This window comes from Aethina tumida, chromosome 5 (assembly GCF_024364675.1).
Source record: "Aethina tumida isolate Nest 87 chromosome 5, icAetTumi1.1, whole genome shotgun sequence".
NCBI lineage: Eukaryota > Metazoa > Arthropoda > Insecta > Coleoptera > Nitidulidae > Aethina > Aethina tumida.
In genome coordinates, this window is record NC_065439.1 from 15,013,535 (window position 1) to 15,031,785 (window position 18,251).

At 30.6% G+C, this 18,251-nt stretch overlaps 1 protein-coding gene across 1 annotated transcript in view; it reads right to left on the reverse strand.

Annotated features, from left to right (window-relative positions):
- LOC109602277 (ecdysone-inducible protein E75) overlaps nt 1–17,039 on the reverse strand; it is a 111,506-nt gene extending 94,467 nt beyond the window's left edge. The window contains exon 1 of the mRNA XM_049967410.1: nt 16,696–17,039. Within this exon, the coding sequence (XP_049823367.1) occupies nt 16,696–16,894 (199 nt within the window). The 5' untranslated portion in view covers nt 16,895–17,039. The remainder of the gene's footprint in view (nt 1–16,695) is intronic.
- Between the last annotated feature and the right edge of the window lie 1,212 nt (nt 17,040–18,251).

An 18,251-nucleotide genomic window follows, 5' to 3' on the forward strand; every position in this document is an offset into this window, starting at 1 on the left:
GAAACAATTGGTCAATAGGTCAAGATAGTACTTGTTTGAAGTTGCAATGTGATTGTGGAATTAGATGTCATCAATTGTTTTTAACAAGTTTATGTCAAAATAAATGTCAAAATCGTGAAATATGTAGAATTATCAGCTTTAAAAGGGTTAAAGAAACAATTGATCAATAGGTCAAGACAGTACTTATTTGAAGTTGCAATTTGATTTTGAAATTAGATGTCTTTAATTGTTTTTATTAAGTTTATATAAAAATAATTACAAGAATAGTGATATATGTAGAATTATGAACTTTGAAAGCATTAGAGAAACAATTGCACAATAGATCAAGATAGTACTTGTTTGATGTTGCAATTTGATTTTGAAATTAGATGTGATCAATTGTTTTTAACAAGTTTATGTCAAAATAAATATCAAAATCGTGAAATATGTAGAATTATCAGCTTTAAAAGGGTTAAATAAACAGTTGATCAATAGGTCAAGACAGTACTTATTTGAAGTTGCAATTTGATTTTGAAATTAGATGTCTTTAATTGGTTTTATTAAGTTTATATAAAAATAATTACAAGAATAGTGATATATGTACAATTATGAACTTTGAAAGCATTAGAAAAACAATTGAACAATAGATCATGATAGTACTTGTTTGATGTTGCAATTTGATTTTGAAATTAGATGTGATCAATTGTTTTTAACAAGTTTATGTCCAAATAAATACCAAAATCGTGAAATATGTGAAATTGTCAGCTTTAAAAGGATTAAAGAAACAATTGGTCAATAGGTCAAGATAGTACTTGTTTGAAGTTGCAATGTGATTTTGGAATTAGATGTCATCAATTGTTTTTAACAAGTTTATGTCAAAATAAATGTCAAAATCGTGAAATATGTAGAATTATCAGATTTAAAAGGGTTAAAGAAACAATTGATCAATAGGTCAAGACAGTACTTATTTGAAGTTGCAATTTGATTTTGAAATTAGATGTCTTTAATTGTTTTTATTAAGTTTATGTGGAAATAATTACAAGAATAGTGATATATGTAGAATTATGATCTTTGAAAGCATTAGAGAAATAATTGATCAATAGATCAAGATAGTACTTGTTTGATGTTGCAATTTGATTTTGGAATGAGATGTGATCAATTGTCTATCAAGTTTATATCAAAATAAATACCAAAATCGTTATATATGTGAAATTATCAACATTAAAAGGGTTAGAGAAACAATTGATCAATAGATTAAGATAGTACTTGTTTGATGATGCAATTTGATTTTGAAATTAGATGTAATCAATTGTTTTTATCAAGCTTATATTAAAATAAAAACCAAATTTGTGATATATGTAGTATTATCAACTTTAAAAGGGTTAGAGAAACAATTGATCAATAGGTCAAGGTAGTACTTGTTTGATGTTGCAATTTGATTTTGAAATTATATGTGGGCAGTTGTTCTTATCCAGTTTATATCAAAGTAAATACCAAAATCGTGACCAAAATTATCTTTAAAAGAAATTTTAGAGGTGTTATATTAAATTAATAATTCTCAAATTAAACTTTAGTAATGGAATTTGGTCTTCAAGATGTGTCCGATGAGATGAGAATAATTATATTTGTGCTCAGTTTTCCTAAAGTTTATTCCAAATGTTTGTTTGCAATTCTATATACCCAATATTTTGATATTTTGATAAAACATATTTGATGATGTTTACGATTGTTGGCTTTTATGACTTGTGTGGTACTAAACCCATCCTTCAACTGTAAACCTCCTCAAAGCCAAAACTTTAATCTGGCAATAGTAACGTTGAAACGAGAGTAAATATCTGGGACATCTCACCATCCACCGCCATTATAAATAGCCATTCTATTCTTCTCCCCACGGTTAATTATGGCATCGGTTTAAAATTAGAGGCGCACATGTTTCCCACTCCGATGGTGCAGTAAAAAAGAATTCCATTCTGAGAGCGTGGCGTGCGCGACCTTGATTTTACTTTCGTTCATCTCGAAATAGACGTCTTGTCTTGTCGTCTTTCAATTGGGCCTTTCGTCCGCTGATTTATCGCCGCGCTTGATTTACGGACGCGTTCTGTTTGGACACGCCAAATTGGTAATGATCGCGTCGCGTATTTGCCACGATCACAACAACCGCTCCTCTCAACAGTCCAAGTCCCGGGTTGCATCAACTGGAGCATCTGGCGCGGAGGAATTGCGAAAAACAACCCCCTGCACGGATGCGGGTCCCCAACCCTTTTCACGGACCCCTTATCTAAAATTGCACATTCACCATTACGCCACCACCCTTGCTCGTTTTTCACGGCCTCCGCTTCGTGAATAGGGTTTGTCACGCGACCTTGTCGTCTATTGCCTGGCTTTGTATGCCTAAGTAGCATGTTTGCGGAAAGGTGCACGACCTTAAGCAAACAACACCTGGTTCGTTTATATTTTCGAAAATAGGGAATCCAATTGGTCATGAAGGTTTTCTTTATTTGCGATGAAGTGAAAATAGAATTACTGTTGTGGTTGTTTATGTTTCCAGAATTCCATCGATATTATTTGGTTACTTTGGAGCTTATATTAGAAATAAATTACTTTAAAAAATCTGTATGCCTTTCATTACACAAAATAAAGTGAATTCTTCGAAAATGTTGGAAAGTTCTTCAGTTAATTTAAAACTGTAGTACAAATAAAGTATACCAAATACTCTAGTTTGTGTTTCAATTTGAAATGTAATTTCTGTGTTTCTGATTTAAGGGAATTCAATTGCTGCTGTTTTCTTCGTAAGTTTAGTTTTTCTTTCAATTTGAAACATAACTTCAGTTTGTCTTCAGTTAACTTAAATATTGCAGTAAAAATGAAGTATTTCAAAAAGTCTAGTTAGTCTTTCAATTTGAAACGTAATTTCAATTTTTCATCAAAAGTACTTCAGTGAATTTAAAACTTGTAGTACATATAAAGTATACCAAATACTCTAGTTTGTGTTTCAATTTGGAATGTAATTTCAGTTTTTCTTCAAAAATGTAAGAAAGTAATTCTAGAAAATTGGTTTAAGGGAATTCAGTTGCTGTTGTTTTCTTCGTAAGTTTCCAGAATTTTATCAAAAGTTCAAGCAAAGTAGGATACAATTTGGATACTCTGTTATCTTTTTATGTTTCCAGAATTTCATCAAAAGTACTTCAATCAATTTTAAACTTGAAGTAAAAATAAAGTATTACAAATAGTCTAGTTTTTCTTTCATTTTGAAACAAAATTTCAGTTTGTCTTCAGTTAACTTAAAAATTACAGTAGAATTGAAATATTTGAAAAAGTCTAGTTAGACTTTCAATTTGAAACGTAATTTCAATTTTTCTTCAGAAATGTCAGAAAGTAATTGGATTAAGGGAATCGCTGTTCTTTTCTTCATAAATCTCCAGAATTCTATCAAAAGTAATTCTGTTAATTTAAAACTTGTAGTACAATTAAATTATACCAAATACTCTAGTTCGTGTTTCAATTTGGAATATAATTTCAGTTTTTCTTCAGAAAAGTAAGAAAGAAATTCGAGAAAATTGGATTAAGAGAATTCAATTGCTGTTTTTTTCTTCGTAACTTTAGTTTTTCTTTCAATTTGAAACATAATTTCAGTTTGTCTTCAGTTAGCTTAAATAATGCAGTAAAAATGAAGTATTTCAAAAGGTCTAGTTAGTTTTTCAATTTGAAACGTAATTTCAATTTTTTTTCAAAAATGTCAGAAAGTAATTCAAGAATTTTGGATAAAGGGAATTGCTGCTGTTTTCTTCCTAAGTCTCCAGAATTCTATCAAAAGTACTTAAGTTAATTTAAAACTTGTAGTACAAAAAAGTATACCAAATACTCTAGTTTGTGTTTCAATTTGAAATGTAATTTCTGTGTTTCTTCAAAAATGTAAGAAAGTAATTCGAGAAAATTGGTTTAAGGGAATTCAATTGCTGTTGTTTTCTTAGTTAATTTCCAAAATTATATCAAAAGTTAGAAAGAAGTAAAATATTCAATTTGAAACATAATTTCAGTTTTTCTTCAATTACTGTTGTTTTCTTCAATTTCAGTTTACAGAATTTCATTAAAAGTACTTCAGTTAACTCAAAACTTGTAGTAAAAATAAAATATTTCAAATAGTCTAGTAGTTTGTCTTTCAATAATAATAAACATAATTTTAGTTTTTTTTTGGTAATATAAGAAAGTAATTCGAGAAAATTGGATTAAGAAAATTCGAATGTTTTTCTATGTTATTAGAACTTATTTTTTAAAAAACTAGATGACTTGAGTCATCAAAAAAGACAGTCCAATTACTCGTCAAGCTGTTCTTTATTTAAAATGAAGGCTTCATCAAACCTCCAGCTGTTAACGACCAACATAAAAAACACACAAGCTAATAGTACCAAACCCATTAACGATCGGAACCCATTAAATCCCAATCTTTAGCCCAGATATTATGCGGAGGATGCGACGGCCGAGATAAAACCGATCTAGAAATTGAACAAAGAAAGTGATCACCAAGGCCCCGAGACACGACGGGCAAGGTCAATCGGTGGCATCTCGTTACGAACTGTTTTTTTTTTCCATTGACGTCTAGTTTGCCGTCTCGGTTTATATTTAAAACGGACCCAGCACTAGACACCTTTGTCACCACCCAAGGTTCCAATTCCCTCGCTTTATTTAGTTTAATGTTCCATCCGAAACGGCGGTCGTGTGCGACGTTCATTATTTACGCGATCGGTGCGGACCGCGGGAGTCATCAACCCCCCCGAGTGGCTTGGCCAACGAGCGACGACCTTCAATCGAAAACCCCAAATCGACGGACGCACAATTAGCCGAACGCGTTCCGTAGAAATTTTCCGGCGCGCTGAAAACCCGGACGATTGTCCGGGGACGAGGACGGGAAGAGCCACGAGCCGCGCTAACCAAGGTTACGCGTCCCTCCCCGTAGCCACCCCCGTGCCCGATCCCAGGCCAAGGTTAATGGCACGCGCGCGTTCAACCCTCCGAACTGCCGCGGGGGCCTCCGCTTTTTCCCATCTACTGCGTTGGATTTCCGAATAATAAGGGCTTAACGACGACAACATGCTTTTGGACAACGTTTTTTGTACGGAAATGTGTGAAAATCACTCGAGAAAACTACTATAAATACAAGTATTGTTGTTGTTTTTTTTCTTTTCAGAATTTACTCTAAATCACATCACTCAATTTAAAACTTGAATGGAAATAAATTATTTCACATAATATAATTTGATTTTATTATAAAAAAAAGTAACATTATTTTTTGGTTCACAAAAGAAAACTAAGATAAAATGTTTCTAGAATTCCATCAAAAGTTGTTTTCTTATATTTCCAAAATTTCATAAAATTACTTTTGTTATTATAAAACTTGATGAAGAAGCTAAGAAATTAATCCAATTATTGTTCTTTTTTATGTTTCCAGTATTCCTTCAAAAGTACTTCTCTTAATATAAAATTTAGAACAAAAATAATCTGAAATATTTTTTGTTACAGGAAATAAAACCAGTTGTTGTTTTTTACGTTTCCAGAATTCTATCAAAAGTACTACAATAAATTTAGAACTTATAGTGGAAATAAATTATTTAAAAAGTCTAAATTGACTTATTTTACAATAGATTTCAATAAGTAACATTATTTTTTTGTCCGGAAAGGTAAAACTGATATTAGAGAAAACTAAACTAAGGTTAGTATTCTAATATTAATCCTAATACTGTTGTTTTCTTATTCTTTCAGAATTCCATAAGAGTACTTCTGTTAGTATAAAACTTATAACAGAAATAATCTGGGATATTTTTTTGTAACAGAAAGTAAAACCAGTTGTTATTTTTTCGTGTATCCAGAAAGTAAAACCAGCTGTTATTTTTTCGTGTATTCAGAATTTCATCAAATGTACCTCAACCAATTTAGAACTTATAGTAGAAATAAATTATTTAAGAACTCTAAATTGATTCAGATTACAAGTAACATTATTTTTTTGCCCGGAAAGTAAAAAAGATATTAGAAAAACTAAAATAAATTAATCCTAATACTGTAGTTTTCTTATATTTCCAGAAATCCATAAGAGTACTTCTGTTAGTAACTTGTAACAGAAATAATCTGAAAAATATATTTTTTTTGTAAGAGAAAGTAAAACCAGTTTTTTTTATGTTTCTAGAATTTCATTAAAAGTACTTCAATCAATTTAGAACTTATAGTAAAAATAAGTTAATTAAGAAGTCTAAATTAACTTGAATTACAAGTAGATTACAACAAGTACCATTACTTTTTGATTCGGAAAGGTGAAAAAGATATTAGAAAAAACTAAGATAAATTAATCCTAATACTGTTGTTTTCTTATGTTTCCAGAAATCCATAAGAGTACTTCTGTTAGTATAAAACTTATAACAGAAATCATCTGAAATATTTTTTTTGTAACAGAAAGTAAAATCAGTTGTTATTTTTTGTGTTTCCAGAATTCCCTCAAAAGTACTTCAATCTGTTTAGAACTTATAGTAGAAATAAATTATTTAAGAAGTCTAAATTGACTTGGATTACAAGTAGATTACAACATTATTTTTTGGCCCGGAAAGGTAAAAAAGATATTAGAGCAAATTAAGATAAATTAATCCTAATACTGTTGTTTTCTTATGTTTCCAGAATTCCATAAGAGTACTTCTGTTAGTAAAAAAATTATAACAGAAATAATCTGGAATATTTTTTATAACAGAAAGTAAAACCAGTTGTAATTTTTTGCCATTCTAAAATTCCATCAAAAGTACTTCAATCAATTGAGAACTTATAGTAGAAATAAATTATTAAAGAATTCTAAATTGATTCATATTACAAGTAGGTTACAATAAGTAACATTACTTTTTGATTCGGAAAGGTAAAAAAGATATTAGAAAAAACTAAGATAAATTAATCCTAATACTGTTGTTTTCTTATGTTTCCAGAATTCCATAAGAGTACTTCTGATAGTATAAAACTTATAACAGAAATAATCTGGAATATTTTTTTTGTAACAGAAAGTAAAACCAGTTGTTATTTTTTTGTGTTTCCAGAATTCCATTAAAAGTACTTCAATCAATTTAGAACTTATAGCAGAAATAAACTATTTAAGAAGTCTAAAGTGATTTGGATTGCAAGTAGATTACAACAAGTAACATTATTTTTTGGTCCAGAAAGGTAATAAAGATATTAGAGAAAACTAAGACAAATTAATCCAAATATTGTTATTTTCTTATGTTTCCAGAATTACATAAAAGTATAAAACTTATTACAGAAATAATCTGGAACACTATTTTGTTACAAAAAATAAAGCCGATTCCAAATTCTATCAAAAGTACTTCAATCTATTTAATACTTGTCGCAAAAATAAATTATTTAAATAATTTAATTTGTCCGGAAACGTAAATAAATGTTAGAAAAAACAGAGATAAAATAATCCAAATACTGTTGTTTTCTTATGTCTTATGTCTTATTCTTATAAAACTTATAACAGAAATAATCTAGAATATTTTTTGTTACAAAAAGTAAACCAGTTGTTGTTGAAATAAATTATTTAAGAAGCCTAATTTGATTTAGATTATAAGTAGATTACATTAGTAATTTAGTAAAATTATTTTTTTGCCCGGAAAGATATAAAAATATTAGAGAAAACTAAGATAAATTGATCTAAATATTGTTGATTTCTTATGTGTCCAGAATTCCATAAAAGTAATTCTGTTAATATAAAACTTATAACAGAAATAATCTGGAATATTTTTGTTACAAAAAAAGTAAAAGCAGTTGTTGTTTTTTCTGTTTCCAGAATTTCGTCAAAAGTACTTCAATCATTTTAAAAGTTATAGTAGAAATAAATTATTTAAATAATCTTTTATGACTTCGATTACAAAGAGATTACAACTTTTTATCTGAAATCACAAATATTAAAAAATAATCAAAATACTGTTGATTTTTTAAGTTTGCAGAATTTCACCAAAAGTACTTCAGTCAATTAAGACTGTAACATTTTTTTTTTGTCTGGAAACAAACAATGACAGAGAAAACTAGCATAAATTAATTCAAATACAGTTTTTTTTGTTTCATTAAAGATACTTCTGACAATTTATATCACAAATAATTAAGAAATCCTTCATTACAAAAATTAAAATGAGTTGTCGTTTTTATGCTTCTAGAATTACATAAAAAGTACTCAGTCAATTTAAGACTTAGAGTAGAAATAAATTACCTCAAATAATGTAATATAACACAGATTACAAAAAGTAAAGTTAATTATGTGTCCGGGAATGCAAGAAAAAGGGAAACTAAGAAAAGCGGATCAAAATATTGTTGTTTTTATATTTCCAGAATTCCATGGAAAATACATCAGTAAATTTAAAACTTATAGTGGAAATAAATTACTTCAGATGTTCCATTCCATGTCTTTTATTGCATCCCTTATCAAATATACGTTGCCAAATCCACCCAGATAAGCTAGGGGAGCGATTATTTTAGGGATTGATTGGACCTTGAGAGCGTTCCGGATTCGGGGGGGGGGGGGGGTTCTGGGTCCTGCCCCGTCTTGGTCCGGCTATTTTTGGAACGCGCGCGAAAACCGACAGAGAGGAAAACGGGGCCGTTGTGCGTTAGCCGGGACCGATGGCACGAGTCAAGGCCCCCCTTTGTACGGAACGCGTTGCGCTCCCGTCGAAAGTGGGGCGGCGCGCCCGCGAAGGGCGTAGGTAGGACGAACTGGATACGTTCCGAATTCGCCCCACGTCCCATCCGACGGATGCGTGTCCGCCGGGCGGGCCGTTCAAAAATCCGCGGAGCGCGGACCGTCGCGTGCAACCTGTTCGCGGGGGCCTAACTGCAGTTTCGGCCTGTCGAGATGCGGTTTGGCAGTGGCGCAGATGTCGGCCGTCGTGCGGGGCGAAAAGGTGAGTGGAGTGTGCGAGATACCGAAGAGCCACGGTCATTCCACTCTGGTGCCGCACCAGGGAACGACGCACGGACGGTTGTTGAACTTGCGACTTGCCGCACGAACCTTTTCGCACCGCCACCCAATCGAAATTGACCAGTCGGTTTTTATTAATAAGCCCATCACTTTCCGATGTGCCTTGCCTGAATATTTATGACGGGGGAATTGGGAAAATCGATGGTGTTTACTTCAAGGCCGTCCGTGTGGCCTCTTTAATGAATTTTTCTGGGGTGGAGGCCCGATGACTCAGTATAGTGGGTGACTAAAGCCGGGGAGAGGCGGGAGACCCCAACATCTCGTCCCAAGTTCACGTCATCCGGGGATTACGGTGAAACCCCCCTGTCGGTTGCGCAATATTTCACGTCTTCGACACGAAACCGTGACGAGCGGGGAAACGGTGCTTCCTGCTTTGTTTCAACTGTACCATTAAATCACGGCAAAAACCGCGTCTATGAAATGGCCGCAATTAAAAACAGATAACTGGACCAAGAAAGGAACAGAGCGCGAGTGAAGGAAGAGAGGGAGGAGAGGAGGTCGGTGCGTCTGGCGAATGTTTAGCAGGAGCAAGAAACGGATGGAAAGAAGCTGGCGAGTGGCAACAACCCGTACACTAGGTCGTTTAACTCTATAAAACCGCTCCTCCGGCCGTTTTGGCTCAAAACTAAATCCAATGTCGTTGGCGTGTTTCTGCGTGGAATTTTCGCATTCGAAGCCCACACTCTCTGTTAGTCATAGGGAAATTTTCTTACAATTATTCTGAGAGACGCTTAATCGATGTTGGGATTTTTCTAGAGCTATTTTTGCTTGAATCAGTGATTGTCTCCGATGAATTTCTTAGGAAGTTGGCATAATTTCAGATAACAGAGAGAAGGCAATCTAACCCGAAGGATTTGTTGGACATAAAAAAGTTTTCTTACAGTTAATTCAATGAAATCAATATTTGATTTATTTGAAACTGTTTTTACTTGAATTAAAATGATTGTCCTTGATTAATTGATTAAGAAGTTAGCATAATTCTGGATAACACCCTAACAGATTGAAGATAATCTAGCTCCAAGGGTCTGTTAATTAAAGGGAAGTTTTCTTACAATTAGTACAAGTAAATCAATGTTGGAGTTTTCTGAAAGTGTTTTTATTTGAACTAAAATGATGGTCCTTGATGAATTGATTAAGAAGTTAGCATAATTCTGGATAACACCCTAACAGATTGAAAACAATCTAGCTCGAAGGATCTGTTAGTCATATGGAAGTTTTCTTACAATTAGTTCAACGAAATTAATGTTAGTTTTTTCTCAGACTGTTTTTACTTCAATCAAAATGATTGTCTTTGATAAATTTATTAGAAAGTTAGTAGAATTCTGGATAGCACACTAACAAAGTGAAGACAATCTAGCTCAGAACATATCTTGGATATAAGGAAGTTTTCTTATAATTAGTACAAGTAAATCAATGTTGGAGTTTTCTGAAAGTGTTTTTACTTGAACTAAAATGATTGTCCTTGATGAATTGATTAAGAAGTTAGCATAATTCTGGATAACACCCTAACAGATTGAAGACAACCTAGCTCGAAGGATCTGTTAGTCATATGGAAGTTTTCTTACAATTAGTTCAACGAAATTAATGTTAGTTTTTTCTGAGACTGTTTTTATTTCAATCAAAATGATTGTCTTTGATAAATTTATTAGAAAGTTAGTAGAATTCTGGATAGCACACTAACAAAGTGAAGACAATCTAGCTCAGAACATATCTTGGATATAAGGAAGTTTTCTTATAATTAGTACAAGTAAATCAATGTTGGAGTTTTCTGAAAGTGTTTTTACTTGAACTAAAATGATTGTCCTTGATGAATTGATTAAGAAGTTAGCATAATTCTGGATAACACCCTAACAGATTGAAGACAATCTAGCTCGAAGGATCTGTTAGTCATATGGAAGTTTTCTTACAATTAGTTCAACGAAATTAATGTTAGTTTTTTCTGAGACTGTTTTTACTTCAATCAAAATGATTGTCTTTGATAAATTTATTAGAAAGTTAGTATAATTCTGGATAGCACACTAACAAAGTGAAGACAATCTAGCTCAGAACATATATTGGATATAAAGAAGTTTTTTTTACAATTAGTTCAAGTAAATCAATGTTGGGGTTTACTGAAACTGTTTTTACTTGAACTAAAATGATTGCCCTTGATGAATTAATAAAGAAGTTAGCATAATTCTGAATAACACCCTAACGGATTGAAGACAATCTGGCTCGAAGAATCTATTAGTCAAATGGAAGTTTTCTTACAATTAGTTCAACCAAATTAAAGTTGGGTTTTTCTGAGACTGTTTTTACTTGAACTAAAATGATTGCCTTTGATGAATTAACAAGGAAGTTAGCATAATTATGGATAATACCCTAACAAATTGAAGACAAACTAACTCGAAGGATCTGTTAGTCATATGGAAGTTTTCTTACAATTAGTTCAACGAAATTAATGTTGGGTTTTTCTGAAACTGTTTTTACTTCAATCAAAATGAATGTCTTTGATAAATTCATTAGACAGTTAGTATAATTCCGGATAGCACACTAACAAAGTAAAGACAATCTAGCTCAGAACATATATTGGATATAAAAAAGTTTTCTTACAATTAGTTCAAGTAAATCAATGTTGGGTTTTTCTAAAACTGTTTTTACTTGATCTAAAACGATTGCCTTTGATGAATTGATTAGGAAGTTAGCATGACTCTGGATAACACCCTAACAGACTGAAGACAATCTACCTCGGAGGATCAGTTAGACATAAGGAAGATTTTTTACAATTTGTTCAACTAAATGAAAGTTGGGTTTTTTGAAACAGTTTTTACTAGAATCAAAATGATTGTTTTCGATGAATTGATTGATTGATGATGTTACAAATAAGGACATTTTCTTAATATCAATGTTGGGTATTTCTGTGACAGTTTTTACTTGAATAAAAATGTTTGCCTTCGGTGAATTAATCAGGACATTAGCATAATTTCAGATAACGCCCAAACTAAGTGAAGACACCCCAAATGATTGTCTAACAACACACCACTCCCCTCAAAAGTCCGAAGAAACCTAATTATATCGACCCTAGTTGTTGCAGGGGTCGCAGTTCCGTGAGGTTTTTAAACTGACGTAATGAAATTGTTTAGTGATGGGGAATTTTTTCGTTGATTACACCTTGTTTCATATATTAACCTTCACACGCGTTACTGATTTGATGGCGTTATTAAATTTGGCAAGGTCGGATAATATAATAACTTGGAACAATCATGATCGACTGATAAAAGATCAGGAAATAATGGAAGGACTGCGATAAAATACTAATATTAGTGCTGTTTTCGTCACAAATTAGCCACCCACATATAATAATAATAGTATAAAGTTGCTGGATGATTTGTCCAAGATCTGCTTAAGGCAAAAGATAAATCCTGACGATCCTTTGTCCGCAGGTCGTTTCACGACCCAATTTAAATAATAAACCAGTGGTAAAAAACGTCGTAAGATCAGATACGCCAACAAGAACATCGGCCCAAATTTAGTAGGCACAGCGTGGGCGTCTCATTCAAACTGCACCAGATAAACAGACGCACTAACATTGCGTTGCATTGTCTAAAATTAACCTCGAACCAATGTCTAGGTCAGAACGAAAATCGAGCGATACAAAGACCGTTTTGAACCTTGCACAAGGTCGCATCGGCTTGTCTTCTGGTCCATTCGGGGAGACGCAGATCGACAGTTGGAAGTGTCTAATTGTTTTGGCAATGAAAAATCGCCAACCTTGATTCACTCTATCTGACGTGACGTACAAGCTTTAGAAATCGATACGGGGAATTGTTAAAAAATCGGCAGATAACAATGAGCACACACACACTTGTCGGCCGTGAATGAAATTCACATTAAATGGCCTGTTTACTGACGAGATTTTCGAACCGGGTTTCTTATCAACGGAAACACTGTCTTCCATGTTGATAAACAAAACCTCGATTAGTCTTAGTGGGGCGGACTTTTTCTGTTGTTGGATCCTTCGGCTAATTTTAGTTAATTATGTAAACGACGACTCAGCCTTCGTTTTTTTTTTTACTGAATCTGATGGAGATATTTTCGTTTTGCACTTTTGATGTATTGCCAACTAATTTGCTAACATTTTTATCTAGTGTCACTGCTATTTTATTTTAATGATTTCAAAAATTGGTTCGCATGTAACATTTGACAATAACAAAATTCAATGTCAGATAAAATCGTTTTTTATCTCGCGAAAACATACACATGCTCACCGAATTTCACCTTCGCGTAAAAAATCCGGCTGATAAGACAAAATGCGGCCTTGCTATTTAAAAATACAATTGTCAGGGTCAGGTTTGTTTGAGCGGAGTCATCGCGACAGTTATCAGTGGGATAGATAAGCCCTAAACACACACACACACCAAAATGTGCATCCACGTATTTAGTCTTTATTATAATAATGATTCAGTTTTACTACGTCTTGATTGAACCGCGAAATGTCATGGAATATGTAAGATGCATTATATAGATTAAGTTTCAACTTAACTTAATTATACAAGTTCAGGAAAAAATGGGGTTTTGACAACTAAATAAATAAAATACAAATAAAAAATATAAGGCAATTTTATTTTGAACTAATACTGTATTTACAATATATTTATAGCGTTAGTTATAGTTAGTTATATATTATTAATTAAAATGATATTTTTATTGTTACAGTATGAAAATTCTCCAGTATTTCCAATATAAAAAGATTTAAAGTAATTTCTAAATATTAATGGGAAATTACAAAGTTTAACGAAAATTTTCAAAATTTTAATTTTATTATTACATATTTAAAATTAATAATAAAATATATATAAAAAAAATATTTTTATTTACATTAATATTAATAAAATTAGAGAAAATAAATGTATTTTTTATATATTTTCAAAACGCTAACATTTAGTTATTTGCAAAAATATTCAGTATATTTTTTAAGGCAACAATTTTTATGTATGTTGTATTAATTAAGAGATTTGTTTAAATAAAAGTAAACCCTTTCAATTTAAAATAAAAGGGAAAATTCTATTTATATTGTATTAAATAGCAGATATGTTAAATGAATTAGCTTTTATTTTATTTTGTGTAGAACATTTGATTTCAATAAATAATTCAGTAAATAAAATTAAATTCCAAATTTATACATTACAATTTTATTCAACACATACTAATTAAATCATCAATTAGTAAATTTCACCGGATTAATTATTTACAAATTATTAATTTAATTTATATTATTTCAATAACTAATAATATTTGAAAATATTTTCAATATAAATACGAAATCTTATTTTGTTTTTTTATTTAATATATTTTCAAAACTTTAAATTCTAATTATTTTTAAAAAATTATATTAACAACTTTTCAATATAAATATTTTTATCATTATCAATCATTTATCAATAAAAATTGATCACTTCAATTTAAGATTAGAAGAAGAATTTTTATTTACGTTGTATTTTTAATTAGATAAAAAATAATAAAATATTTCTCGAATTAATTATAAATTATTATCATAAAATTTTCCAATATTTTCAATATAAAAATATTTAAATCAATTTTATAATATTAATGAGGATTATAAAAATAAGAATTTACCATGTTTCGTGAAGAAATTCATTAAATATTTGCTAAGATTTATTCAAAAAAATAAAACTATGAAGATATAATTAAATTAAAGAAATTACAGTTAAATCAAATAATGCTTTAATTAACCTGAATAACGTGTAATGGGATTATATCATTTATGTAAAATATATAATTTCAAAACTACATTTAAATTTTAGAAAAATTTCCAACATTTTCAATATATTTACATATTTGCAACATTAATGTAAATTATATAATAATTTACTAAAATATTTATCAAATTTCAATTATGCATTGAATATTTGTAATGATTAATATTTTATGAAAATATTTTCATTACAATATATATGTATAATATTAAATTAGAAAAACTAATAATTAAAGTAAATTATTTTTACAAAACTACTTTTCAAATTTAATTAATTGTAAAAATTGTCAAGTTACAAATTTAAACAAGAAAACAAAAAAATTAAGATAAAAAATATTTTTATTTATGGCACATTAAGTAACATTAAATAAATGTTATGTTATTGTTAAACTTTTATATTTAATTTAAATAATTAATAAAATTAAGAAACATCATTAAATATCATTAAATATTACAATAAATAATAAATAAATTAATAATTATTTGATAGAATTGATTACTTATATATTATTAATTGAAACAATATTTATATACGTAATTAAAATAATAATTCCTAATTAATTGAAAAGTTGCATAATAATCATAATATTAAAATAAATATTTCTTTTATTGGTTTAAATCTAAAATATACAAAAAAAATATTTTTTTTTAATTATTAGATAACAACAAAAAATTTAATTTAAATTATATAGAAAATTAAATCTGGACTTCAAATATTACAATTACAGTAATAATTAATAAAATTTATCAAATTTTATAATATTAATTATTTATAAATTGTTAACTAAAACAATTCTTATATAATTACGATAAGACTAATCTTAAATATTTTCAATATAGTGGTATTAATTAATATATTCATAGAAGTTTTAATGAAAATTACATAAAAATTTATTAAAATATTTATAAGATTATATAAAATTTTTTATAATGGTTAATATTGAAAATTTTATAAAAATATATGCACGTATAAAATTAAATTAAATACTAATAATACTACTTCTAAAATTTAGTTATTTGTAAAAATTTTCAAATTACAGATTGAAACAAAAAATTGAGACAAAAAGAAATATTTTATTTATTAATTAATATTACATAAATTGTCTCATTGTTAAACATTTCTGTTTATCCAAAACATTTAGTTTAAATAATTACGAAAATTTAATGACATTGTTAAACATTATAATTAATATAAATATAACAATTAATTAACATTAAATTCGTAATAGAATTCTCAAAAAATAAGATTCAAAACAATTTTTTTCATATTTTTCTAGAAATAAAATATTTTAGACAGTTTATATAAAAAATTATACAATTTATTTTATAAAATCTAATTAATTAGAATGGTTAGATGATAAAAATCATAACATACATATTTTTTATTAACATAAAATATATTTTAAAATTACGCAATAATTAAAAAAAAGTATTTTAATTTATGACAATTAAAATATTAAACTCGTCGTTAAACCTCAGTTAATATTTTATGCAATTTTTTTTTAGTATGTCATAATTTACTTTGACAAATTTATCAACAACTAGAAGATAACGACGAGTTGAATTTTTAGGGTGCACATTTTAATGTCCAAGATAAAATGTATCTTTCCTTAAAATAAATAGTTTTGAGTGTTTTAATTTTAAATAAATCGACCTCTAAAAAATATTTAAAAACGTGAAAACTCAAACAAAATTTTGGCAAGATAAAAAAAGAAAAAGTTATTTTTTACAAGTTTAAGTATGCAATTGTGTTAATTTTGAATATAAATAAACAGTGACGTTTTATTATTAGACGGTTGATAAGACGATCGTTTCCTTATCACAGTTTGATCGTTGCAATTGCATTTTGTACTTTATTATATCGCAAATGATATGTTTGTTAATCGCGGCGTCGTCGCGTAATTCATGAATGGAAACAGAACGTCGCCGAAAGTAAACAAAAACGTGGTGCGATCCTCACCTAAATCCGGAATCGAACTGGACGGCTCCTCCAGCTTGCTGTCCATCACCTTGATCTTGGGCGGCGGCGGCGGCGGCGGCGGCCTCATCGTCGACGAGCCCGGCGGCGACGACGACGTCGACGACACAATCGCGCCGGCCGGTATCCTGAACTCCTTCACGTCAGTCTTGAACACGATCGTGGTCGTCGTCGTCTGCATGTTCGGCGGCGTCACTCCACACCTGACAATCGACGCGGACCACCCTTAACGTCGTACGCGGGGCGTTCTAAATGCACACGCCGACGACGGACGTCGGGGACGCGCGGGCACACGTACTCTCTGATAACACACGCGTAGCTGTGTCGGGGTTGCGACCGCTGGCCGAATGAAAGTGAAAACCGCCGCGCGGCCGGAATGCAGTCCGGCGTGAGCGTCGCCCCACGGCGCCTGCGCCCCACACCCCCCGGCTCGGCGGGCGGGTGCACCGGATGCGTGTCGGGGGTGGTGGTGGTGGTTTGGTGTCGTCTTCGGCGGGCACCGCGCCAACCCCCACGTTCCGACGTGTTCTCTGCGCTGCTTCGTGGACCGCACCGGACGACCGTGCACCGTACGTACGGACGAGACGTTCCGCCACCGAATAAGCGCACACACACCACGTTCTACGACACCGTCCGCTCCGTACGGATTCGGATGGTGGATGCGAGTGTGTTGTGTGTGTTTGGTGTGTGTGTGTGTGTGTGAGTGTGTGTGTCGGTTGGCCTTGTCCTTGAAAACGGATCCTGAACCCTGGCAGCGCTTATCGATTTCAGGTCGCGCGCCTCTCCGCACTCTCGCACACACACACACACACATACACACGTTGCGTTGAGGTCTTCTCGCGGTCGCGGTTCTCGGTTCTCGGTTCTCCTCTTGCTTTCTTTCTTTCTTTCGTTTCGCGGGGCCGCGCTTGCGACTTTTCGGGAAAAGGTTAAATGGTCAACTAGAGTTAGCTTATATAAGGGCGAAATTTACTTTCGTGGGTTATAAACATGTCGTTTAAATTATAGATGTGATAATGAGAAATTTTATTTATTAAGTTTCTTTATTTATTTGGAATACAGAAATTTAATTTTAATTTTACTAACAAACACCTAAATATATTTTTTTTAATTTCAAATGTTTTATATCTAATTTAAATATTATTCTATACTTATTATTTTTAACTTTAATATTATTTTTATTTTAGGAGTTTAATAAAGTTTTAATTTGAATAATTATTTTTTATAAAAAGATTAAATTAAAATATAAATTATAAACATTTTTAAAAATATAATAAGAATATATTAAAATTATAAATAATATATAATCTATGCATTTTTTTCTTTAATTTCAATATTAATTATAATTTTTACAAATAATTTCCTATTGTTGGAATAAAATTAAATAAATTGAAAATTTAATTATTATTTAAATTATTAATTTAATTTATTATTATTATTTTTTTAATAATAATAATCGCCTATTAATATAAAAAAGAATTGAACAAAAATATATATTATAGTTAATTTAGTTTTAATGTTAATAGATGTTGTAATTT